General features: G+C 47.0%; 1 protein-coding gene across 1 annotated transcript in view; it reads left to right on the top strand.

Moving 5' to 3' along the window:
- The window catches only part of LOC309550724 (cytosolic phospholipase A2 gamma-like), a gene marked incomplete at its 3' end in the record, with an annotated part of 188,761 nt that overhangs the window by 17,018 nt on the left and 144,700 nt on the right, over positions 1 to 27,043 (top strand). The window contains exons 2-3 of the mRNA XM_082251061.1: positions 11,380 to 11,402; positions 17,506 to 17,590. Coding sequence (XP_082107187.1) covers positions 11,380 to 11,402; positions 17,506 to 17,590 — 108 coding nt within the window. The remainder of the gene's footprint in view (positions 1 to 11,379; positions 11,403 to 17,505; positions 17,591 to 27,043) is intronic.

The following is a 27,043-nucleotide window of genomic DNA, read 5'->3' as shown; positions in this document are numbered from 1 at the left end:
ACGTGATACAGGAGATGGTCAGAGACTGAGGACGTGATACAGGAGATGGTCAGAGACTCAGGACGTGATACAGGAGATGGTCAGAGACTGAGGACATGATACAGGAGATGGTCAGAGACTGAGGACGTGATACAGGAGATGGTCAGAGACTCAGGACGTGATACAGGAGATGGTCAGAGACTGAGGACATGATACAGGAGATGGTCAGAGACTGAGAACGTGATACAGGAGATGGTCAGAGACTGAGGACGTGATACAGGAGATGGTCAGAGACTCAGGACGTGATACAGGAGATGGTCAGAGACTGAGAACATGATACAGGAGATGGTCAGAGACTGAGGACATGATACAGGAGATGGTCAGAGACTGAGGACATGATACATGAGATGGTCAGAGACTGAGGACATGATACAGGAGATGGTCAGAGACTGAGGACATGATACAGGTGATGGTCAGAGACTGAGGACATGATACAGTACATTGTCAAAGACTGAGGACATGATACAAGAGATGGTCAGAGACCGAGGACATGATAAAGGAGATGGTCAGAGACTGAGGACATGATACAAGAGGTGGTCAGAGACTGAGGACGTGATACAAGATATGGTCAGAGACTGAGGACGTGATACAAGAGATGGTCAGAGACTGAGGACGTGATACAAGAGATGGTCAGAGACTGAGGACGTGATACAAGAGAAGGTCAGAGACTGCGGACGTGATACAGGAGATGGTCAGAGACTGAGGACGTGATACAAGAGAAGGTCAGAGACTGCAGACATGATACAAGAGAAGGTCAGAGACTGAGGACGTGATACAAGAGAAGGTCAGAGACTGCGGAAGAGCACTAGGGGGGCCGGAAAGCACAGGGGAAGCAGAGAGCACTGGAGGAGCTGAAGGGCACGGGGGGGGGGGGGAACTGAAGAGGATTAAGGGGGGGTTTGGAAAGCATTGCAGGGGGGTTGGAAGGCACAGGAGGTGGAGAGCAGGGGGGGGCAGGGAAAACCAGGGGGATGAAGAGCACGCCGCTCCCACCTCGGGCCTCCCATCCCAGACCTAGCCCTAGCCCTTTTCCCATTCTACCTTCTTCTCCGTAAGCAGAGCTCTCTTTATCCATCTCCTGTTGCTGCCCTCATGACCATTACAGTTTCCTTATCTACTTATTCCCACACCCGTGGTACTAGCATTGTTCCATACCTGTTGATTGTTTGTCACCCTTACTCCTAGGTAACATAGCCGTAAGCCTTGACCGCCTTGTATTTGTAGACCAACTGTTTTACTCTTGTTTTACTCTTATAACTGTTAACCATATGCTTCACGATTGCTCTGCGGCTGCGTTGTTTGTAAACTCCAATAAAAATTATTTGAAATAAAAGTCATAATTCTGAGATTAAAGTCAGAATTCTGACTTATAAAGTCAGAATTCTGACTTTCAAAGTCAGAATTCTGACTTTCAAAGTCAGAATTCTGAGATTATTAATACAGTAATCTCTATTATGATGATTTTAGAACCAATGAGGAATAATGTAGTTACACCCACCGAGCATTATTCTGCAGACATACATATCTTCTGTTCTGTAAGATTTGTAAATCTATCCTAGTTACAGCACACAGTACATACAGTATATGTAGGGAAGCAGGGCAGTGCTGGGCTCTGTGGTTCCTCTACTGTATTTAAAGCTCCTCATTTCGCCATCATCTTCCTTCTCTGCCATCTGCTCCGTCATAAAGAGCCATGCTGAAAATGTGTGTGTCTATGGTCATAACAGATCAACCATAACAGTTCCTTGTCCGGACAATACAGCTTTCTCACAGACACTTATCCCATACCAAACGTGAAAGTGCAGGCTATAGCAGTCCTGATATAATCAAGGGTGTAGGAACCCACAAAAATCTGGGGGGGACAGCATTTTTACTCGCCAGGTATATGCTTTTTCAGTAAACTGCGAGAGAGAGAGAGAGAGAGAGAGTGTGTGCGTGTGCATACATTCTTTTTAATTAGTTAAAAAAAATCAAAAGAGTTTAAAGGAAGCTTCACCCAACTAAAACCCCCCCAACCACCCCCAATCCCATATCCCTGTTGCCTGTAGGTGAACACCTCCACCAGCACAGTATGTAAGGTGACACCAATTTACATCAAAACCTGAACATATTAAAGTTTTAACTGAAGACCACATAGCAGAGCTTAGGAGGTCTTCTATGGCTAGGCTATTTTTTTTAAATTAGTAAAATAAGAAAAATTGTTTAAAGGAAGCTGCACCCAACTAAAACCCTCCCAACCACCCCCAATCCCATATCCCTGTTGCCTGTAGGTGAACACCTCCACCAGCACAGTATGTAACCAAAGGTGACATAGATCTACATCAAAACCTGAATATATTAAAGTCTTAATTAACCACTTAAGCCCCGGAGGATTTGGCTGCTAAAGGACCAGGGGTTTTTTTGCGATTTTTTACTGCGTGACTTTAACGGACAATTGCGCGGTCGTGCGACGCTGTACCTAAACGAATTTGACGTCCTTTTTTTCCCACAAACAGAGCTTTCTTTTGGTGGTATTTGATCACCTGTGCGATTTTTTGATCACGCGCTATAAACAAAAAAAGAGCGTAAATTTTGCAAAAATAACAATATTTTTCACATTTTTTTATATGAAATTCCCCAAAAAAAATGTAAAAATCAAAAATTTTTAATATTTTCGGCCAATTTGTTTTATGCTACATATGTTTGGTAAAAAAAATCGCAAAAAGCGTATTTTGATTGGTTTGCGCAAAAGTTATCGCGTTTACTAACAAAGGGAAAGATTTTTGTCATTTTTGGTGTTTTTTTTTTTAACGCGTAATGGCGGCGATCTTCGATTTTTTTTCGGTACTGCGACATTGCGGCGGACAGATCGGACCCTTGACTGACATTTTTGACACTTTTGGGGGTACCAGTGACATTACTGCAGTAATCAGTGCTATACATATGCACTGTTACTGCAAAAATGACACTGGCAGGGAAGGGGTTAACTTTATTGGACAGGGAGGGGTTAAGTGTGTCCTAGGGGCGTGATTCTAACTGTGTAGGGACATTCCTATTGGTGTAAAAGCAAAGATCAACCGTTCTACATAGTAGATCGGACAGATCTTCACTTTTACACAGGGAGAACTGACCGGCAGCTTGTTTACACAAGCTGCTCTGTCTTTCTCCCTTCACAGGAGCGATCGCAGTGTGACTGGCGGACATCGAGTCCGCCGGTCACACGCACTGACTTGTCTGTGAACGAGCCGCGGCCGGGCGCGCGCCCGCCCACAATAGGCTCGCAAGTCAGTGACAGGCGAGTGACGTACCGATACGTCACTCTGCCTGGCGGGGGCTGACCGCCGCAGTATATAGTCGTGCGGCGGTCGGCAACCGGTTAAAGACCAGATAGCAGAGCTTAGGAGGTCTTCTAGGCTAAGCTAATTTTTTTTAATTATTAAAAAAAGCAAAAGAGTTTAAAGGAAGCTGCACCCAACTAAGTCCCGGTTCACACTTGTGCGATGCGGGAAGGCTGCGAATTCGCAGCCTGTTCCCGCATAGCAAGCGCACATCTGGCAGTTCACACTGCCATATGCGATACGCAGGGGGTGTCAATGAAATGTTAATGACACCCCCAGTTTGATCGCATATCGCAGTGCGATCTGACAGTTCGCACAGGATCGGATCGCACAAGTGTGAACCGTTGTGCGATCCGATCCTGATGCGGCTGGAAAAAAGGGTCCTGTGCGTCTTTTGTGCGGTGCGAATTTCAGCCATACAAAGTGTATGGCTAAATTCGCACCGCACAGCCGATCGCATGTAATGAAGGAGCAGTGCGCTCCGATATTACATGCGATCTCCGCACACGCAAGAGTGTGAACCGGCCCTAAAACCCTCCCAGCCACCCCTAACCCCATATCCCTGTTGCCTGTAGGTGAACACCTCCACCAGCAGAATACTTGGCTCAGAATACTTGGCTGATCTGTGAAGCAGAACCCCCTTGTATTGTCGCCCCCCCTCTTCCTCCTAGGAACATGAAGGGGGTCTGGGGTCATTGAGACAAACGAGAAAGCAGCGACTAAAGCAGAACTTGCTGGGCTTTGGATGGGGGTGCAAGGCTTCTCAGCTAGCTAGCCCCGCATGCATGCAGCTGCTGCTGGAACATATTTTTTAATAGGCTGCTTACCCTGCTCGCTGTTGTGCTTGCCTGTCCAGCCCTTTGCCTGTAAGCTGAGCCTGCAGAGGCTGAGGAGAGGAAGGAGGGGAGTCCCGGGGGACGGAGAAGAAAAGAGAGAAAAGCTAGCGGTCTGCGTTGTCACTCCTTGCCTACAGGAACCGTTATGTGAAGCTGCACAAAGTTTTGAGCAAGCCTGCCTGCAGAGGTAGGGGGACTCCAGCAAGCCCCCCCAGAAAAGCTGCAACTCACCCATGGACATGGAGAGAGAGAGGAGAAGACCTGGGACTAAGTGAAACCGGAAGGAGACCCCGGCTGGAGTGCTGACTACGCTGTAAACTGGGGGAGATTTCACCATACCTGTCCCCCCCGCATTATTTCCTGGGGGGGATGTGTCCCCCCTGTCCCCCCCGGTTCCTACGCCCATGGATGTAATAGCATAGTGGGTAGAGTGACAGGCTTATAGTGGTGAAGGTAAAAAGAGGTGTGTGTGTGTGGGCACAGCTCGTTGTGCTTTCAGCTTCCATAGATATCAGAACACAATGGGCAACACACTTCTGCACCCCAACTTGTAGGAAACATTACACTGTTGCCCCTACATGAGGGAATTGTGAATGGTTAGAAGGCAGCAGAAGATATGTATGTCTGCAGAATAATGCTCTGTGGGTGTTACTACATTATTCCTCATTGGTTCTAAAATCATCATAATAGAGACTACTGTATTAATAATCTCAGAATTTTGACTTTTTAATCTCAGAATTCTGACTTTTAATCTCAGAATTGTGTTTAATAAATTTTAGCATGGTCCAAACTTGTAATCTCTGAATTCTGACTTGCAAACTCAGAATTCTGTAAAAAAAAAAAAAAAAAAACATTTCAAACTCAGAAATCTTTGAAATTTTTTTGATGATGGCCCCAGGGCTCTTCCATACAGAATACATTTTGGTATAAGTGTTTTGAAAAAAATATGATTTTATTGGAAATGTCTCATAACAGAAATTAGAAAATAGCCTTCCCCCCCCCCCCCAAAAATGTTTTCTCTTTTTTCGTTGCTATAGCAACATAAACAAAAATGATCAAATACCACCAATAGAAAGATCCATTTGTGTAAAAAAATTATATCAATTTCATTTGGGTACAGTGTTGCATGACCGCACAATTGCCAGTTAAAGTAACGTGGTGCAGAATAGCAAAAAATTCCCTGATCGTGAAGGTGGGTAAAACTTTCCAGAGCTCAAGGGTAATTTTTAAAAAAAATAATTATATTACTATCACTAGGAAACAGAAAAGCCCCCTATGTGATAGCACAGTGTCAGTGATGGGTTTTTCTTTATGGAGTCATCAGTAGAGATGGCCTTGCGGTTCGCCCGGCGGTCGGTTCGCGGCAAATTTTGCTTGCTCGCTACCCACCAATTTTCCGAACACATGGCGTTGTTCGCGGCGGCCATATTAGTTTACATTGGGGAGAACTTTGACCCATGACACAGCCGTCAGGTGGAACGGGACAGCCAATTGAAACATTTCAGCACATGGACATACCCACTACCCTATAAATAGACCTGAGCAGGCAGCCATTGCACATTCTGCTTTTTGTCAGCGTAGGGAGAGGTCTGCTGTGTTCATGAGGGACAGATTGTCAGACACAAATAGCTCTGTTAAGATCCACAAAAGTCCTTTTCAGGGCTGGTATTTGGTATAGGTCTACTACAGTCTCTTTTCAGTTTAGGGACAGGTGTCCAGTCTGTGCTCCAGGGACAGAGAGAGATCGGCAGTGACACAAATCGCTCTGTTAATGTCCACAAAAGTAATTTAAAGGGCTACAATTTATTTGGTATAGGTGTGCTGTGCACTATATAGGGGTGTAATCCATGGTATAATATACTTTGTAATATAGAAAGCATATTATAGTGGATTTCTATTGTGCACTGTGCAGCATTGTGACTGGTGTGGTGAGCGTTGCTGCAGCAATACCACAAACAGTGACAAAAGCCCTTTTAATGTATTCTAACTGGTGTGATAGACCAGTGGCCCCCCAATACCACATATTGAAGGTGGGTGTTATCTGAGTATACTTTCATAAGTATTTGTGTCCTGCAACAATATTGCCTCTTTTGCTGCATTAACTCTCATACACACACAGTGCCAAACCCACTGCCAATTTTTTAAACAACTGGTGTGATAAACCAGTGGCCCCCCAATACCACATATTGAAGTGGGGTGTTATTTAACCACTTCCATACCGAGTCATGTAAAATGACGTCGGCAAAGTGGTTGTGATGACGTCGCCCGGATCTCCCCTCTACTGCGTGCCCCCGGGGGCGCGCAGCGCGGCGATCGGGGGTGAGGCTCGTCCCTCGGACATAGCCCATCCCTGATCAAGGTAAACAGTCAATAGAAATTGGCTGTTTACCACGTGATCGGCTGTGTCAATCACAGCCGATCACATGAGCGGCTCCAGCACGAGCCGCTCGTTCTCTCTGCAATGCGCGCCCCCGGGGGCGCGCAGAGCAGCGATCGGGGACGAGGCTCGTCCCTCGGACAGAGTCGACCCCCGATCTAGGTAAAGAGCCAATGAAATTGGCTCTTTACAACATGACCGGCTGTGTCCAATCACAGCCGGTCACAAATGTCAACAGAGAACACGGTAACTAGCTGTCACCGTGTTCTCCTCCTCACACTGATCCTGTGTGAGGAAGAGAGTGTGGTAACAGCTAGTTACCAATTACAGTGCACCCTAAACACACTGATTGCCCCCTCCCCAATAAAGAGCACCTGTCACTAGCCCATCAAAGTACCCGAGTACCTGTCACCAGCCCATCAGGTACTCAGATGACAGGTACTCGGGTACTCTGATGGGCTGGTGACAGGTATTCGGGTACTCTGATGACGGGTACTCGGGTACTCTGATGACGGGTACTCGGGTACTCTGATGACAGGTACTCGGGTACTCTGATGACAGGTACTCGGGTACTCTGATGACAGGTACTCGGGTACTCTGATGACGGGTACTCGGATACTCTGATGACGGGTACTCGGGTACTCTGATGACGGGTACTCGGGTACTCTGATGACAGGTACTCGGGTACTCTGATGACAGGTACTCGGGTACTTTGAGTACCTGTCAACGGAGTACCCGTCATCAGAGTACCTGAGTACCTGTCACCTACCCATCAGAGTACCCGAGTACCTTCCACCTGCTCATCAGAGTACCTGACGCCTGAAGTACCCGAGTACTTGCCGCCTGCTCATCAGTACCCATCACTACTCATCAGTACTCATCAGTACCTATCACGTATCAGTACTGATCATCAGTACCCATCAGTACAGTATCACCTATCAGTATCAGTACTACTCATCAGTACCTATCACCTGCCTGTCACCTGCCCATCAGAGTATCCGAGTACCTGTCACCTGCCTATCGGAGTACTCGAGTACCTGCCACTTGCTCATCAGTACCAGAGTACCTGTCACCTGCCCAACAAAGTACCCGAGTACCTATCTCCCTTCATACAGCCACCATGTCCAAGTCCAAAAAGGTTTATATACGTCCTCCGTTTAAACCTAAATACCGGTGTTATGGCAGCAGATAGCTGCCATAACCCTGGTATTTTTTTAAACGGTGGCTTTCCGATAAGGGTGGTCCCAGCGGCAGATTCACCGTGGGATCACCCTTCCGGGATGGCGGAAGTGGCGCCCCCCCTCCCGCCACGTTCCGGTCCTTTTCCCCGCTTACCGGACCCACCGGCAGCTGGGGAGCTTGGGTTTTTTTCACCTAGCCAGTGGCTGCTCATGCGGGATGCATGCAGACTTCTATGGCCATTCTATGAGATCACCAAACTGGTCAGTCACGGCCAGGGCGCCATCAGTGACAACATACCTTACGCCTTCTTTCTGGAGCGTGCATTGCATCGTGTCATTGATCAAGCCGTCGAGGAGCAGGAGCAGGAAGATGAGGAAGTCGCAATATTGGATGAATTCCCAGGGGGTGCTACTCCATCCGAGACAAGTCAACAACAGGAGTTTGAAGAGGAGTCAGAGGAGGATGGTGCCGGGGGGGGAGGATGAGGAGGAGCAAGAAGAGCATGCTTTAAACCTTTCTGGGATCCCTGGTGTTATCCGTGGATGGGGGGAGGAGAACGAGGATGACATTATCCTGGATGATGAGCTGGAAGCAGGCCACTACACCGCTTCCAGTTTAGTATGAATGGGGGCCTTCATGCTCCAGTGTTTTAAGCGGGGCCCCCGTATAAAAAGCATAAAGGCCAAGGACCAGTACTGGGTGGCAACGTACTTAGACCCCCGGTACAAACAAAAAATGGCAGAAATGTTACCGCCATCACAGAGGGCGGTCAGAATGCAGCACTTCCAGGCCTTGCTGTGAGAAATGCTGCATTCTGCTTTTGCATGCGCTGGCAGAGGAATTTCCAGTCACAGAGAAACAGTTGCGGGCAGCAATCCAACAGCGCCTGCAAGAAGAGGGCGGTTTGAAGATGTTTTGGTCACTTCAGATATGAGATCCTTCTTTCAGCCGAACCATCGACAGCTGTACTCCGGATCCAGCATCAGGGAACGCCTAGACCGACAGGTGTCCGACTACATCGGGTTAACAGCCGATGTGAATGCTCTGAGGAGTGATGATGAACCCCTGGACTACTGGGTGGGTAGGGTTGACCTCTGGCCAGAGCTTGCACAATTTGCAATGGAAATGTTGGCTTGCCCCCCGTCCAGTGTCCTGCCCGAAAGGACGTTCAGCGCAGCAGGGGGGATCGTGACCGATAAGCGCACTCGTCTAGCTCATGACAGTGTAGACTACCTCACATTTATAAAAATGAATGAGGCATGGATCTCTGAGGAATTCAACACATGTGACCAGTAGACCAGGTTTCATTGAAATTCCTCATGCCAGGCCACAAATATCCGCCAGACCGCCATCCACCCACAACAATTCCTGGTCCTTGGCTGCGCTACATACAGCAGCATAAAAGGCATTTCATGTCCATGGAATGCAAAATTTTGGGGGCCTTTCATGGCCAACAATTATTTTTTCTGTGAATGCCTAATGAACCTTCAGCCACAGAATACAACGTTCTTAGCTGTCAGGTAAACCCATGTGGGCTAATTTTTGGGCCTGGAATGGCCGACACTTACTTCTGTATCCTGTGAATGCCTAATTTTTCTGTCTGGAATTGAAAATCAATGGGTCTGTAAAGGTTCTGCAAATTGTGGAATGGATGCGGACCCATTTTACAGATGTGTGAATGGACCCTATATGTATTAGACATGTATTTACCGGCTGCTGTCAGTTCTGGCTGATTTATGAAAAAAATAAAAACATTTTGCTGTAAAAAAAAAAAAAAATTTAGGGCAACTTTTCCAATTGCAATACTTCTGTTATGACATTTCCATGTGCTGGGGTTATTTGTGCACAGCAAGTAAGTGTTTTGTGGCTGCAAATATGACCTAAATGTTTTTAAAGTTCGCCTCCCATTAACCACTTAAGCCCCAGCCCTATTTCGGACACTTTTTGTTTACAAGTTAAAACCAGTATTTTTTCCTAGAAAACTATTTAGAACCGCCAAACATTATATATATATATATTATTTTTAGCAAAGACTCTGGAGAAAAAAATGGGGGTCATTGCAATATTTTTTGTCACGCAGTATTTGCGCAGCGGTCTTTAAAATGCCATTTTTTTGGAAAATTTTTGAAAAATCACATTTCACTGCATTTAAAAAATACTAAACAGTAAAGTTAGCCCATTTTTTTTGTATATTGTGAAAGATGACATCACACCGAGTAAATAGATACCCGGTTTAAAATTGCGCGCACCCGTGGAATGGCGACAAACTACGGTCAATAGAAATCTCAATAGGCTACGCTTTAAATTTTTTTAGCGGTTACCAGTTTAGAGTTAGAGTGTAGCTCTTTTTTTCAATTATTGCTCACGCTCTGGTGATCGCGGCGATACCTCACATGTGTGGTTTGAACAGCGATTTCATTCGCGGCTCGACTTCCGTATACGTTTTTTTTTTTGTGCGCGAGCTAACGGTGACGGCGGCGGCTAAATTTTTTTTTTTTTTAACTTTATTACAGTTTAAAAAAAAAATAAAAAATCTGATCACTTTTATTGCTGTCACAAGCAATGTAAACATGTTGTGACACCAATATACAGTGACAGGTACTCTTTATGGAGGGATCGAGGGTCTAAAAGACCCTCGACCCCTCCACTACACTTCCATGTATGCAAAACGCCGAAAACTGCATTTTTGCATACAGCCATTTTTTAAATTTACCGCCTTTTGCAGCACAGTAACCCGGAAGTGACGTCATGGGCGCCGCCTCCGGGTTACGTCATCGTAGACCCGATCAAAGCCGGCGGACGTGCCGGCTGGGTGCTCGGGGCTCCCGGTGGGACGGGAGCCCCGTTAAAAGTCACGGAAGGCGGGGGGGTGGGGACGTCTCAAGCCGCATTGGTCGTTACCGACGGAAAGCCGACAGTTGGCACTAAACCACGGTACCGGGATGATGCTTCTAGCTAGAGGCATCATCCCGGTATAACCCCGCAAAGTTACCCGACGTCAGTATGCGGTAAGTGGTTAAAGTCAATGGGACCCGCCGGGAACTCACGGTTCGTGGACTTTTGAGAAAATTTGCGGCTGATGTTCACAAACCGCCCCGGCCGATATTTGTCCATCACTAGTCATCAGTTATCTATTGTTGCACCCAGGCATACAGATTGAGGCCCTGATTTGCTTGGTAAATGGCCAATACCCTGATCCCCCATTGCACTATATTCTGAATTATCTTGCTAAAGCCTGGGGACCACTTGTCGATAAGTAGAAGTGACCGGGTGGCTTTAAAGCTGCCTGGATCACTTCAACTAAATTAGAATAATACTGGGCGGTCAGTGGGGGAGGGGTTTGTGTACATGGACTCAGCGTACTTTCAGGTTCAATGTTTTCTTGCTTTTCGAGATCATTCTGAGTTCCTTTACATGAAGCTCCTGCTAACTGCTTTGGAATTCCTATTGACTTGTGGAGATATAATGAGAGAAACAAAATCTGATGTCTAAGGGCCTCAAGCGGCAAAACACCCCCTGAGAGCACAAGAACTTTTCATTGATCCTGGAAAAGTGTTTTTTTTGGTCATTTGATTTGTATCACCAGATTACTTCTGAACCTCACAATGTGTCTTTTCTGTTCTCACAGGATCATATCGATGTTGTAGACGGGTAAGTAAAGTAATTTTGACCTATTTGTATTTTATTATAGATTGTGTGGCTTTTATATTTGCTGTTCCTTCGTAGACTTATACAGACTGCGCCTCCGCAGTTGAAAATGGGTTTCCCCGCTGACAGCTGAATGTAAAAAAAATAAAAACTATGAAAATTTTTTAAAAAAGGCATGGGGCCTCACCCCCCCCCCCCCCGTCGGGTCTGGTATGGATTGTAAGGGGAACCCCACCCCAAATTTTTTTTAAAAAGGGTGTGGGTCCTCCCCAAAATGCATACCAGACCCTTATGCTTAAAGTGCAACAATAACAATGAAAAATTCCTTTAGATATAGTGCCTGGGGGGTCACCTTAATGTGTCTGTAAAGTGGTGCATCTGTAGCATGTATAAAACATGCTGCAGCAAAAATTACATTTCTCATGAAAAGAAACGAGTCAAATCCCATTTAAAATACCTTGCGCTTAGATTTACCGACACCCGGCTATTGAAAAAAAGAAAAAAACAGCATGCCCCCCAGTCCATACCAGGCCCTTTGAGTCTGGTATGGATTTTAAGGAGAACAGCACACCAAAATAAAAATAAATAAATAGACGGTGTGGGGGGACCCCCCAAAAATCCATACTAAACCCTTATCCGAGACTGCAGCCCAGCCTGAACCATACCAGACCACATGCCCTCAAAGTGGGAGGTGGGTGCTTTGGGGCGGGGGGTTGGGGGTCTTCAGGTGGACAAGGGCCACATCCTGACAACCCTGAGCTTTGGTTGTCGGGATCTGGGGGGGCTTATCTGAATCTGGATGCCCCTTTGACAAGGGGCCCCTAGATCTCACCCCTCCTTATGTGAATGGGTATCGGGTACATAGTACCCCTACCCATTCACCAAAAAGTAATAACCACAAGAAAAAGTTTTTGACAAATCCTTTATTTAAAAAAAAAAAAAAAAGTTTCCCTCGATGTAAAGCCATCATCAATCACGATGCACACCGGACCTTAAAAATAAAAATAAATTAAAAACGCTGTCGCCTCTTGGGAGGCCTCCCGCCTTCTGCCCGCTCTGCGCTTTGACAGTTCTTATAAAGGCATTGGGTGGGGCCACCAGACTACATCACATGGTGGCACAGACCCCAAAGGGCCTGGTATGGGCTGGGGGGGTGGGGGGGAGCAGTTTTTTTCTTTATTTTTTCTATAGCTATTATCCACATACATATGTGGATACATTATCCTATGCAGATGAAATTGTATACAGAAACAGAATTAACCTGAGCAAATTATCTGGCCATCTGGACAGAACAATGTGTCATTAACATTTAACAATGGGACAGGCAGACATAACACAATCCAAACCCCAGCACAATAGATAGACAATAGGACAAGACTGCCAATGACAGTCTGTATGTCTACTACATTGAAACACATGGAATACACATCCAGGTGTCACAGACTCCATGGCAACAGGCCACAGGTCTCACGGTGCCAAGTGGGATCAAATCTCCACATTTCTTGAGAGACACTGTTGACAAATATCACTCTCCCATCTGAAGCCATCCAAACCATTCTCTCAGTGTCCTCCAAGTATCTGTCCCTCACTCCCAGTGACTGTGAACACCGTCACAGTGCATGTTCGGCCCATCGCTAAACCTGAATCAGAAAAATAAAATCTCAGATTATTTGCAGAAAATGTGTTTGAAGTGATAAGATCCAGAAATAAAAAGAAATGGCTCCTGTTTTTTATTGGTGAGGACACCTTTGCTGCCATAGTGCTATGTGCTGTGTGTCCAGCGCGCCCCTGTGTCTTTAGGGAGGGGTGGGCTCCCTCCAGGCTCACTGGCCCCGCTGCCTATCTATTATAATGCATGTGCTTCTTCTATGGAGGCTCTCATAAATTTACAGAGTTAGGACTTCAGATACCGGGGTGCCTGGACCAGGCTCTGCAGCTTACACATTTGTGTAACAGATCCCCTATACTTGGATCAAGTATTTCTGTCTCACGTGATGCAGTGACCTGGCCCCTCAATTCCCCCCCAAACATCAGCCTAAGCTCGATGAAGGGTAAAACAAAAGACACTTTATTCAACAACTCACTTCCAATATATACAGTCTCATGTGTTTGATTTCATTATCATATGCAAATACAAATGCATACAAAACATAGTCAACATACCTTGGTCATCTGGAAAGAGACAATAGGTGAATGAGACTGCAACATTTTCATAATTAATTCAACAAACAACAAGCCCCCAAAACAAAGCCGAATATGTATTATATATACCCCCACACAGAGGTGCACTCCCCTACAAGCCAGGGCCCATAGTCCGAGGGCAGGAGTCTGGCCTCCACACACCTCCAGTAGCCCGTGGTGAACGTCCCAGCAAATGGGCATTCGTCACATATCTCCCTCCTCCTGGGGGGACTAACAAGACCCCAGACCTCAAACTGGTTTGGGTCTGTGCTAGTCTGGTGTCTTTTGCCAGATTGTGCCATGCGCCAGAGGGCACCAGCTATAATCTAATCCAGAGGCATTCCATTGTTGCTGGAGGGGCAAAATCAGGGTGGCATGGGCCCCCATACTAGGGGGTAGACAATGTGGGCTATGTGGGACTTTAGATGAGACACCGCCAGGTATGCCCAGCGTCTCCATCCCTGTATCGGAAAAACCAAATTGAAAAGGATTAAAAGAGGTGCATGGAAGCCAGCCAGCCCCCAGTCTGATGTACTCACCCTCCAGTCTGCCACCAACCAAGTAGACCTGTCTCAATATACATAAAGAACAGGGGTTTAGTTGACACGCATTTGCAAACGCATATGTAAGCTGCAGAGCCACGACACGGCACCCTGTTATATCTGCAGTCCCTAACACTTTTAAATGTAAGTGTCTCCACTCTGGGAGCACATGGCTGCTAATGGGTGGATAGGAAGCAGGTGGGAGGGAGCAGCCCAAACTTCCCCCAACCCACTTTCATCCACGACTGATATGGTATCTCAATGCTCTATTAGCAATGTTCTTAAGATGGTACAAACTGAAAACGACCAGCTGAAAAGCATACACCTCCAATCCCTTGGCGGATGCAGTGTAAAACACAGATTGGGACTTTATATGAGGCAGTTTGCCTGTATAGCTCAGTGCCTCCATCCCTAATTTCATAAAATACATGAGACAAGCAGGTCATGCTATGGTCTCCATCCCTGTATATGAAAAAACTGGGGTCAAATTAGACTGCATCCACCAAAAACGCACGACCTGCTTGTCTCATGTAAAGTCCCAAATATTTTATGAAATTGGGGATGGAGGCACTGAGCTATTACATACATAAAGAGCGGTGAGGGTCTGATATATGGATTTTGTGGGGGGGGGGGTCTCTATTGCAATTTTCTTTTTATGAAACATAGTTAACATGCATGGAAAATTTAAATAGCATGTTTATGTAAAAAAAAAAGAAAAAGGCACAGCCCAATTCTCATAGCCGAATCCCAACCCCTGTTAGACCCTTTGGTATCTGGTACAGATACAGGGGGAAACCTATGTGGGGTCCTCCCAAATCTATATCAGACCCTTAGTCTGAGCACACAGCATGGCAGGCCAGCTTCCTCCCGTTTACTGAACCTTACCAAGCCACATGCCTTCAACATGGGGGGGGGGACATGTTGATGAGGACATGGGTCTCTTCCCCACAACCCTGGCCTGGTGCCTGTGGGGGTTTTGGGGGACTTTTCAGAATCTTAAGATTTTCACCTACACATGTGAATAAGGGGTACACTCCCACCACTATTGAATGCTCTCTGGAGCTGTCATTAGATTTGTATACAGTGGGGCAGTGATGTGGTGACATGACCATGCTTGATCAGTAATGTCTCTACCACCCCGATCCTTGGCTTACATGGCCGAGGATTCCAGGCCATGCGTGTGAATGAGGCAGGTGATGTCACTGCTTATTAAAGAGGAAGCAAACTTCCTTCTCTTGCTTTTACCTATAGATGACCCTATAATAAAGCTTACCTATAGGTGACCCTATAATAAGGCTTACCTATAGGTGACCCTATAATAAGGCTTACCTATAGATGACCCTATAACAAGGCTTACCTATAGGTGACCCTATAATAAGGCTTACCTATAGGTGATCCTATAACAAGGCTTACCTATAGATGACCCTATAATAAGGCTTACCTATAGGTGACCCTATAATAAGGCTTACCTATAGGTGACCCTATAATAAGGCTTACCTATAGATGACCCTATAATAAGGCTTACCTATGGATGACCCTATAACAAGGCTTACCTATAGGTGACCCTATAATAAGGCTTAACTATAGGTAGTGTAAATATCTCCTATATGTGTACCGTGACATCACTGATGCATGCGCTCTGAAGGAATGGCCGCCCGTGCTGTTCCTTTAGAGTCCTGTGCCGTGAATGGTGGCTTCCATGTGCATGCCCGGGAGTGACATCATCGCAGCTCTGGCCAGTCACAGAGCCGGAGTCCACGAACCTGGAAGCAAGACTGGTGAAGATGGAGACGCCTGCAGCGCTGACTTCTGAGCACGGGAGGGCTTAAGATAAGTTAACATAATGTGCTAGTATGTGATGCATGCTAGCACATTATGGCTTTCCCCCACAGGTTCCCCCCGGAAAAAAAATCTCTACTTTACAATCACTTTAACCACTTCAGCCCCGGAAGATTTACCCCCTCAATGACCAGGCCATTGTTTGCGATACGGCTCTGCGTTATTTTAACGGACAATTGCACGGTCATGCAACGCTGTACCCAAATAAAATCGATGTCCTTTTTTTTCCCACAAATAGAGCGTTCTTTTGGTGGCATTTGCTCACCTCTTTGATTTTTATTTTTTGCGCTATAAACAAAAAAAGAACTACAATTCTGAAAAAAAAAACAATATTTTTTTTTTTACTAGTAATGGCGGCGATCTGAGATTTTTTTCGAGACTGCGACATTGCGGCGGACAGATCGGACCCCTAACTGACATTTTTGACACTTTTGGGGGGACCAGTGACATTACCACAGTAATCAGTGCTAAAAATATGCACTGTCACTGTAATAATGACACTGGCAGGAAAGGGGTTAACACCAGGGGCGATCAAAGGGTTAACCATCGTTCTTTCTCCATGGGAAACGGTTGCGGGTTCCCAGCAGCAATTGCGGCCACCAGCCCAGTGGATTGGCTTCCCCACTGCCTAATGGGGGCGCAAGTGCGCCTGTGTTCCTAAGAGGAGCCCTGTGTTCATTACTGAAAGAACAGCGGTCTGCTGTGTTTACAACGGCAGACCGCCATTCTGTTTCCACATGGAGCAATTGCGGGTGCCGGAAGGGCTGATTGGCTCCCCCTGTAGCCAATCGGTGTGTGTAAGCGCACCTCTGGTGGCACGCACGCGCCCCACTAGCGGTCCCGCAAAAACAAGATTCTCCCGTGTAGTTCTGGGCTGATTCCTCACCATTCTCATGATCATTGAAACTCTACGAGGTGAGATCTTGCATGGAGCCCCAGACTGAGGGGAATTGACAGTTATTTTGTGTTTCTTTCATTTGCAAATAATCGCACCAACTGTTGTCACCCTCTCACCAAGCTGCTTGGCGATGGTCTTGTAGCCCATCCCAGCCTTGTGTAGGTCTACATTCTTGTCCCAGACATCCTTGGACAGCTCTTTGGTCTTGGCCATGGTGGTCTGGGGAACAGAAAATTTCTGTAAAAAACACACTAAAGTGAATTTTAGGGAAAACAAATGCAATAAACAACCCAAATCGTTAAAATATAAAAGATGAGGTTGTGCCGAGTAAATAGGTATCCAACATGTTCAACCTTAAATTTGCGTGCGCCTGTGAATTGGCGACAAATTTCAGTACCCAATATTTTCTATAGGTGACACTTCAAAAGCCACCAATAAGTATCAGTTTAGTGTTACGGAGGAGGTCTTGTGTTAGAAAAATTGCTCTCCCTCTGGCGTGCGCGGCGATGTGTAACATGGTTATCACAATCAACGTTTTCACGTGTGAGCGCCCCCCGATGCACAGTTTTCACACAATTCTAATGGCTGCCGCAAAATAATTCCAACTGTATTTGGTTTGTAATATTTTTTCTTGTTTTTTTCACAGTTCAGAAGGGGAAGCCGTATCTGTCAAGGCAAGGAAGAGAAACGTAACCGAGACGCTTTCGTCCTTAGGCATGAATGTTAGAGAGGTAAAAGTCTTTAGTATTTCTCCTGTAAACTTGATGTTGAACCAACATAAAGCAATGTGTTAGAGCTAGTGATCCCAAACCCAGTCTTGCTCCTCTCCCCTGTCCCATTGTCAGGATCTGGGTCTGAACCTGCAACCTCTGCACCATCAAGCAGTATCGCTTCTTGCTGTGCCTCCTGAGATGCTGGAAAGCTCCCTGTCTGATCTTTTGGAAAATTCCTGCCTCATCTATTGTTTCTGGTGAACCTTGAACCCTTTTCTCCTCCCACAAACTACCTTTTTAAGCTATGCCTTGGCACTTCCTGTGTGCCAGATTATTGTGCTCCCTACAGCCAATATCTGGCTCTTGCCACTCCTGCTGCCATCCATAACTCCGTTATCACTCATGATCAACCTTTAAATTGTTCCTGGACTACGCTTCTGCTTGATCCCAACCTGCAACCACTTCTTATGGACCTTTGTCTACTTTACTGACTATGCTTCTGCTTGATCCATACCTGCTATATTTGCTACTGGACCCCAGCTAGCTCACCACCTGGTGGAGTGATTCTGAGGACTACGACCTGGTACTATAATGCAGCAAAACCCATCGCCGCCATTAGGAGCTCTGGTGAAGAACGGTTAGTGCTTGCTTAGACCCTGCACCTCAGATGAGCCCACGTTATCCACAGAGGTGTCCTGCTGTGTATTTGTCCAGCTGGTCGGTGGGAGCCTCTCTACTGCTATAGCTACCGGTCTCGGAGGATGACCTCTGACCATGACTCAGATTCTCTCCCACTATTGTAAGGAATAGATGAATGAGAGCCACAGTACAATCTCCACTCTTTCAAATGCTTTTTTTGACCATCAACAGTACAGCTGCAACCATGATGTCTCCATCCAGATGCCCCCACCTCCTCAACGCGTTTCACCACAAATGACTAGGTCACAAAGTTAACCCTAAGTCTAACCTAACCCTAGTCATTTATGGTAAAAGGCTTTAGGGAAGTGGTGGCCTCTGGATGGAGACATAACAAGCTGCCACTTTACTGTTGATTAAATAAAAGCCTTTGGAAGAGTAGAGATCGGAGTGCGGCTCTCATTTGTCTATTTCTTGACTAAGTGATTGTCATATAAGTTAGCTTTTCCCTTCAATCTCATACTATGACAGAGATCCACACAGATGTTGATTTATCCTATATTTGTATTTCATTTCGAATTTTGTTTCTCTTAACTACCTGCTGACCCACTCACAGTACTTGTATGGCGAGCGGGAGGCAGCTGCAGGCACTGAGACATACCGGTATGTGGAGGTACACATGCACACTGGCACAGCCCTTTGAGTGTGCAGCAGCAAAATCAGTGAACACAGCGGATCACATCGCTCGCTGTGAAAAGTCAGGGTGTCATGTGATCGTTATGATTGGTCATAGCGCTTGCAAGTAAGCAAAAATAGCTTCCATTTGACTGTTTTCCTTGCTATTGTGCTTCTATGATTAGCCCACAGCCATCACATGGTACCAATCACAGCTCCCTGTACCATGTGATTAGCTGTTTCCAATCACAGATAGACAATAGTAAGCAAGCTGCCATGGATGAAAGCCTTTCATGACAGGCAACTATTGGTTATCATTCCTGTGATAAGCAATAATGGTATAAAAAAAAAATAAAAAATTCCCAGACCAACCCCAAAAATAGTGTCACTATAGTGACAGGATGTAAAAAAATTAGAAAAAAAAAATTGTAAAAAAGAAAAAAAAGTTTAACCCCTTCCCGTCACTTCCTGGCCCTTTAAAGTGGTTGTAAAGTCAGAAAGTACATTCTATGCATTAGGATAAAAAACCTTCTGTGTGCAGCAGCCCCCCTAATACTTACCTAAGCCCCCTCTTCCTCCAGTGATTCCCACCAGTTCTTTAGCCGTCCTGGACTCTCCTGATTGGTAAAAGAATACTATACCTGATATATAACAAGTTAATGGTACATATCCATATTCCCTTATATATTATTTTATTAAACTAAAAGATTATCCCAAAACTGCAACTGTATCTACAGTATCTTACAAAAGTAAGTACACCCCTCACATTTTTGTAAATATTTTATTCTATCTTTTCATGTGACAACACTGAAGAAATGACACTTTGCTACAATGTAAAGTAGTGAGTGTACAGCTTGTATAACAGTGTAAATTTGCTGTCCCCTCAAAATAACTCAACACACAGCCATTAACCACTTAAGCCCCGGAAGATTTTACCCCCTTCATGACCAGAGCCTATTTTGTGATTCGGCACTGTGTGACTTTAACGGACAATTGTGCGATCCTGCGACACTGTACCCAAATGAAATTGACGTCCTTTTTTTCCCACAAACAGAGCTTTCTTTTGGTGGTATTTGATCACCTGTGCGATTTTTTGATCATGCGCTATAAACAAAAAAAGAGCAACAATTTTGAAAAAAAAAAATATTTTTCACATTTTTTTATATGAAATCCCTCCCCCAAAAAAAATGTTTGGTAAAAAAAAATCGCAATAAGCGTATTTTGATTGGTTTGCGCAAAAGTTATTTTTGTCATTTTTATTGTTTTTTTTTGTTTTTTTTTTAACGAGTAATGGCGGCAATCTGCATTTTTTTTTTGCGGGACTGCGACATTGTGGCGGACAGATCGGACCCTTGACTGACATTTTTGACACTTTTGGGGGTACCAGTGACATTACTACAGTAATCAGTGCTAAAAATATGCACTGTTACTATAAAAATGACACTGGCAGGGAAGGGGTTAATTTTATTAGAGAAGGAGGGGTTAAGTATGTCCCTAGGGGCGTGATTCTAACTGTGATACATAGCAGGACCGTATGATCTCTGCTGTTACACAGGGGAGAATGACAGACGGCTGTGTTTACATTAGCCGCCTGCCTTTCTCCCGGTGTAACCGACGATCGTGAGTGAGCGGCGGACATCACGTTCGCTGCTCACACGCGCGGGGGGGTCTGTGAGTAAACGGGAGCGGGAGTGCGCTTCCGGCAGCGAGCGCTCGCTCCCTAGAGCCTCACAGGCTAGCGACGTAGACCTACGTCACTTTGCCAGTGAGGGGCTGACTGCAGACGTAAATAGTTGTTAGGCAGTCGGCAAGTGGTCAATGTCTAAACCGCTGGCAACAAAAGTGAGTACACCCCTAAGTGAAAATGTCCAAATTGGGCCCAATTAGCCATTTTCCCTCCCTGGTGTCATGTGTCTCATTAGTGTTACAAGGTCTCAGGTGTGAATGGGGAGCAGGTGAGTTAAATTTGGTGTTATCGCTCTCACTCTCTCATACTGATCACTGGAAGTTCAACATGGCACCTCATGGCAAAGAACACTCTGAGAATCAGAAAAAAAGAATTGTTGCTCTACATAAAGATGGCCTAGGCTATAAGAAGGTTGTCAAGACCCTGAAACTGAGCTGCAGCACAGTGATCAAGACCATACAGCGGTTTAACAGGACAGGTTCCACTCAGAACAGGCCTCACCATGGTCCACCAAAGAAGTTGAGTGCCCGTGTTCAGCATCATATCCAGAGGTTGTCTTTGGGAAATAGACGTATGAGTGCTGCCAGCATTGCTGCAGAGGTTGAAGGGGTGGGGGGTCAGCCTGTCAGTGCTCAGACCATACGCCGCACACTGCATCAAATTGGTCTGCATGGCTGTCGTCCCAGAAGGAAGCCTCTTCTAAAGATGATGCACAAGAAAGCCTGCAAACAGTTTGCTGAAGACAAGCAGACTAAGGACATGGATTACTGGAACCATCTCCTGTGGTCTGATGAGACCAAGATAAACTTATTTGGTTCACAAGCATGTGTGGCGGCAACCAGGTGAGGAGTACAAAGCATGGTGGTGGGAGTGTCATGGTCTGGGGCTGCATGAGTGCTTCTGACACTGGGGAGTTACAGATCATTGAGGGAACCATGAATGCCAACATGTACTTCGACATACTGAAGCAGAGCATGATACCCTCCCTTCAGAGACTGGGCCACAGGGCAGTATTCCAACATGATAACGACCCCAAACACACCTCCAACAAGACCACTGCCTTGGTAAAGAAGCCGAAGGTAAAGGTGATGAACTGGCCAAGCATGTCTCCAGACCTAAACCCTATTGAGCATCTGTGGGACATCCTCAAACGGAAGGTGGAGGAGCGCAAGTTCTCTAACATCCACCAGCTCTGTGATGTCATCATGGAGGAGTGGAAGAGGACCCCAGTGGCAACCTGTGAAGCTTTGGTGAGTTCCATGTCCAAGAGGGTTAAGGCAGTGCTGGAAAATAATGGTGGCAAGACAGAATTTTGACACTTTGTGCCCAATTTGGACATTTTCACTTAGGGGTGTACTCACTTTTGTTGCCAGCGGTTTAGACATGAATGGCTGTGTGTTGAGTTATTTTGAGGGGACAGCAAATTTACACTGTTATACAAGCTGTACACTCACTACTTTACATTGTAGCAAAGTGTCATTTCTTCAGTGTTGTCACATGAAAAGATAGAATCCAATATTAACAATAATGTCAGGGGTGTACTTACTTTTGTGAGATATTGAAATTTCTTATTTTTTCAAAAAAGTGTGACACAAAATTACAATTTCAAAAAACTTGCCACGCCTCTTACTAAATGGACCGTCTACTTTCCAAAAAGAGAGTGATTTGGGGGTTATTTGTACTGTCCTGGGATTTTAGGGCCTCAATAAATGAGATTGTTTGTCATTACTAGTGATGTCGCGAACATAAAATTTAATGTTCGCGAACGGCGAACGCGAACATTGCGAACCGCCATAGACTTCAATTGGCAGGCGAATTTTAAAACCCACAGGGACTCTTTCTGGCCACAATAGTGATGGAAAAGTTGTTTCAAAGGGACTAACACCTGGACTGTGGCATGCCGGAGGGGGATCCATGGCAAAACTCCCATGGAAAATTACGTAGTTGATGCAGAGTCGGGTTTTAATCCATAAAGGGCATAAATCACCTAACATTCCTAAATTGTTTGGAATAACGTGCTTTAAAACATCCAGTGTGTGTATACGATCAGGTATGATGTTGTATCGATCAGGTAGTGTAAGGGTTACGCCCGCTTCACAGTGACAGACCAAACTCTGACAGACCAAACTCCCCGCTTAACGCACCGCAAACAGACCACAACCGACCAAAATGGGACAGGAACTGGGCTTTAAGGGTTAGGGTTAGGTTTAGTGTTAGGGGATAGGGTTAGGGTTATGGTGAGATACTTAGGGTTAGAGTTAGTAACTAGAGTAACTTGAGCGGACACCTGGATGTCAGTGTTCGGTGGGTTCGGCCGAACTTGAAAAAAAAGTCCGGGTCCGTGTCCCGGACTTTTGCCGAACTTTTCCCGGACACCGAACCCCATTGAAGTCAATAGGGACCCGAACTTTCAGGCACTAAAATGGCTCTAAAACACCAATGGAAAGGGCTAGAGTGCTGCAAATGGCAGCAAAACGTAGCTAAGAGCATGGCAAGTGCTCTGCAAACAAATGTGGATAGGGAAATAACTTAAAACAACAAAAAAAAACAGAAAAATAAAACAATGTTCTTCATCTCTGCAGGACGAGGCCCATATGGAGTAGGAGGGAGGTTGAGGTGGTGGTGGATGTGGCGGTGTCATAGGCGTGCGCACAGGGTGTGCCGAGTGTACCTGGGGACACCCTAATCACCTAGGGCACATAGCATTATCGCTGTTTGCCAGTGAGGAGATGGGAAAGATCTCCCTCGGACCTGCTCTGCTCTATTTCTCTTTGCCAGCAGGGAGAGTAATGTATCGGGGCCATGTACATGTAGGCAAACACATGCATGTGTATTTAAACTTTGGGGTGCACACCCTAATGCAATAGGCTGCGCACACCTATGGGCGGTGTAGGTGGAAGCGGCGGTGGAGGAGGACCAGGGCCGGATTAAGAGCATCATGGGCTTGGTGCTGAGGATTTTGAAGGGCCTTAAGGGCCGTGCCTTGGCATGCACCCAGAGGAGGAAGGGTGCAGCCATGCATGCCTAATTCAATATGGGATGCTGTCTCTGAAGCCCATAAACACATCCATGCATCGGCAACTGTCCCTCCTTGTCCGGCCTTCGTGCTGTGTGGGGAGGTTCTGAGGGAGCTGCCTGGGGAAGAGAGCATAGAAGCCAGACTTCTGTGTTTACAAGTGACAGAAGAGCGGTAACAGTGAATATGGCCAACCCGGGGCCTATATTAAGGTAGGGGCCTGGAGCTGCAGCTCCAATAGCCCCTATGTTAATCTGGCCCTGAGGAGGATGAGGTAGCCAACACTGTTTATTTTCAGAAATTTTAAATGAGGGTACACCCCAAAAGAGTGAGAAAGAGCAAAAATAGAACAATGGCTGGGTAAGGTCGGTATCCATCGCTATTCTGCACAAGGTACGGAAAAGTCCAGTGGGATCCATGCCTGGTTCATTTTAATGAACGTGAGCTTGTCCACATTGTCTCTGGACAGGTGGCTGCGCTTGTCTGTGATAACGCCCCCAGCCGTGCTAAATACCCGTTCAGATAATACACTGGCTGCAGGGCACGCCAGCACCTCCAAGGCGTAAAGGGCAAGCTCAGGCCATGTGCCCAATTTGGAGACCCAGAAGTTGAAGGGGGCAGACCCGTCATTCACTACATGTAGGCGTGTGCACACATACTGCTCCACCATGTTGGTGAAATGCTGCCTCCTGCTAAGACGTTCCATATGAGCTGCTGGTGCTGCTGTTTGTTGTGGCGTGCCGACAAAGCTTTTCCACATTTCGGCCATGCTAACCCTGCCTTCTGAGGTGCTGGCGGTGCCCTGGTTGCGTTGGCGACCTCTTCCTCCTCCTCCTCCTCTGCCTTGTGCTTCCACTGTGGCCCCGCTGTCAGGTGGGAATGCCAGCAGCATCGCGTCTACCAGAGTGCGCTTGTACTCGCGCATCTTGCGATCGCGCTCCAGTGAGTGAATTAAGGACGGTACGTTGTCCTTGTAACGGGGATCCAGCAGCGTGGCCACCCAGTAATCAGCACAAGTTAGAATGTGGGCAACTCGGCGGTCGTTGTGGAGACACTGCAGCATGTAATCGCTCATGTGTGCCAGGCTGCCCAGAGGCAACGAAAGGCTGTCCTCTGTGGGAGGTGTATCGTCCGTGTCCTCTGTATCCCCCCAGCCACGCACCAGTGATGGCCATGAGCTGGCCTGGGTGCCACCCTGCTGTGAACATGGTTCCATCTCCTCCTCCAGCTCCTCCTCCTCATCCTCCAGAACTGTGCCCCTGCTGGACAATTGTGTCCCTGGCGTTTGTGTGTGCAGGAACCTACCCTCGGAGCCCCTTGTGAATGACTGCCCTGAAAGCCTTGGAAATGTTACCTCTTCATTCTCCTCCTCCTCCTCCTCATCCTGTGCCACATCCTCTTCCATCATCGCCCGAATTGTTTTTTCAAGGAGGCATAGAAGTGGGATAGTTAAGCTGACAACGGCGTCATCGGCACTGGCCATGTTGGTGGAGTACTCAAAACAGCGCAACAAGGCACACCGGTCTCGCATGGAGGCCCAGTTATTGGTGGTGAAGTGGTGCTGTTCCGCAGAGCGACTCACGCGTGCGTGCTGCAGTTGAAACTCCACTATGGCCTGCTGCTGCTCGCACAGTCTTTCCAGCATGTGCAAGGTGGAGTTCCACCTTGTGGGCACGTCACATATGAGGCGGTGAGCGGGAAGGCCGAAGTTACGCTGCAGCGCTGACAGGTGAGCAGCAGCAGGGTGAGAACGCCAAAAGTGCGCACAGACGGCCCGCACTTTCTGCAGCAGCTCTGACATATCGGGGTAGTTTTAAAGGAACCTCTGCACCACCAAATTCAGCACATTCGCCAGGCAAGGGATGTGCGTCAAACCGGCTAGGCCCAGAGCTGCTATGAGATTTCGCCCATTATCGCACACCACCAGGCCGGGCTTGAGGCTCGCTGGCAGCAACCACTCATTTGTCTGCTGTTCCATGCTCCTCCACAACTCCTGCGCGGTGTGTGGTTTTTCCCCCAAACAGGCAAGTTTTAAAACTGCCTGCTGTCGTTTACCCCTGGCCGTGCTGAAGTTGGTGGAGAAGATGTTACGCTGTCCAGATGAGGAGGCGGTAGAGGATGAGGAAGCGGAGTAGGAGGAGTTAGGAACAGGATTCAAACTGAAGCGCCCTGAAATCCTCGGTGGTGGAAGGACATGTGCCAAATTGCTATCCGCCTCAGGCCCATCCGCCACTGCATTTACCCAGTGTGCCGTTAGGGAGATATAACGCCCCTGACCGTGCTTACTGGTCCACGTATCGGTAGTTAGGTGGACCTTGCCACAGATGGCGTTGCGCAGTGCACACCTGATTTTTTCCCCCACTTGGTTGTGCAGGGAAGGGATGGCTTGCCTGGAAAAGTAGTGGAGGCTGGGCACGACGTACTGTGGGACAGCCACCGACATAAGGTTTTTAAAACTGTGCGTCTCCACCAGATGGAATGACAGCATTTCAAAGGACAAGAATTTTGAAATGCTGGCATTCAGGGCCAGGGATCGCGGGTGGGTAGGGGGGTACTTCCTCTTTCTCTCAAGTGTTTGGGAGATGGAAAGCTGAACGCTTCCACGGGACATTGTGGAGATGGTTGGTGACCCAGGTGGTGGTGTTGCTGACAGATCGTCTGTTTGCGGGGTGGCAGGTGCCGGTATCACTACAGATGTGGATGGAGCGGCCGAGACTGCAGCAGAAGAGGAAGCAGGATGAGCCAGAGACGTTTCTTGGTCTTGAAGGTGTCTACTACACTGCAGCTCGTGCTTTGCACTTAGATGCCTGATCATGCAGGTTGTGCTCAGGTTGAGAAGGTTTATGCCTCGCTTCAGGCTCTGATTGCACAGGGTGCAAACCACTCGTGTCCTGTCATCAGCACATTTTCTAAAGAACTTCCACGCTAGAGAACTCCTTTGAGCTGGCTTTGTTGCGCTCGTTCCCTTGCTGCATTGGGCAGTAGCAGGCGTAGTGTCTAGGGCACGGCCGCTCCGCTTCTGCACCCTGCTCCCTCTTCTGCTGTGCCGGTGGCTCTGTGCGACCACCGCCTCTTCCTCCAAACTACTCAGGTCACCTGCATGACCTTCATTCCATGTGGGGTCGAGGACCTCATCGTCCTCCACATCATCTTCCACCCAGTCTTCACCCCTGCCCTCCTTGTCGGTCTCCACAATTCTGAACGCCGCAGCAGTTGGCACCTGCGTTTCGTCATCATCGGAGACATGCTGCGATGGTCCTGGCATGTACTCATCTTGAGAAATAAGTGGTTGGGCATCGCTGCACTTAATCTCTTCCACTTCTGGGGCAGGGCCAGGTGGATGGCCCTGGGAAACCCTGCTGACAGAGTCATCAAAAAGAAGAAGAGACTGCTGTATGGCTTGGGGCTCAGACTGCTTGCCTGATTTGCAAGGGGGTGAGGTGAAAGACGGTTGGAC

Source organism: Pelophylax lessonae, assembly GCF_965119305.1.
Source record: "Pelophylax lessonae genome assembly, chromosome: 1".
Classification (NCBI taxonomy): domain Eukaryota; kingdom Metazoa; phylum Chordata; class Amphibia; order Anura; family Ranidae; genus Pelophylax; species Pelophylax lessonae.
This window is presented reverse-complemented; position numbering and strand designations above follow the sequence as displayed.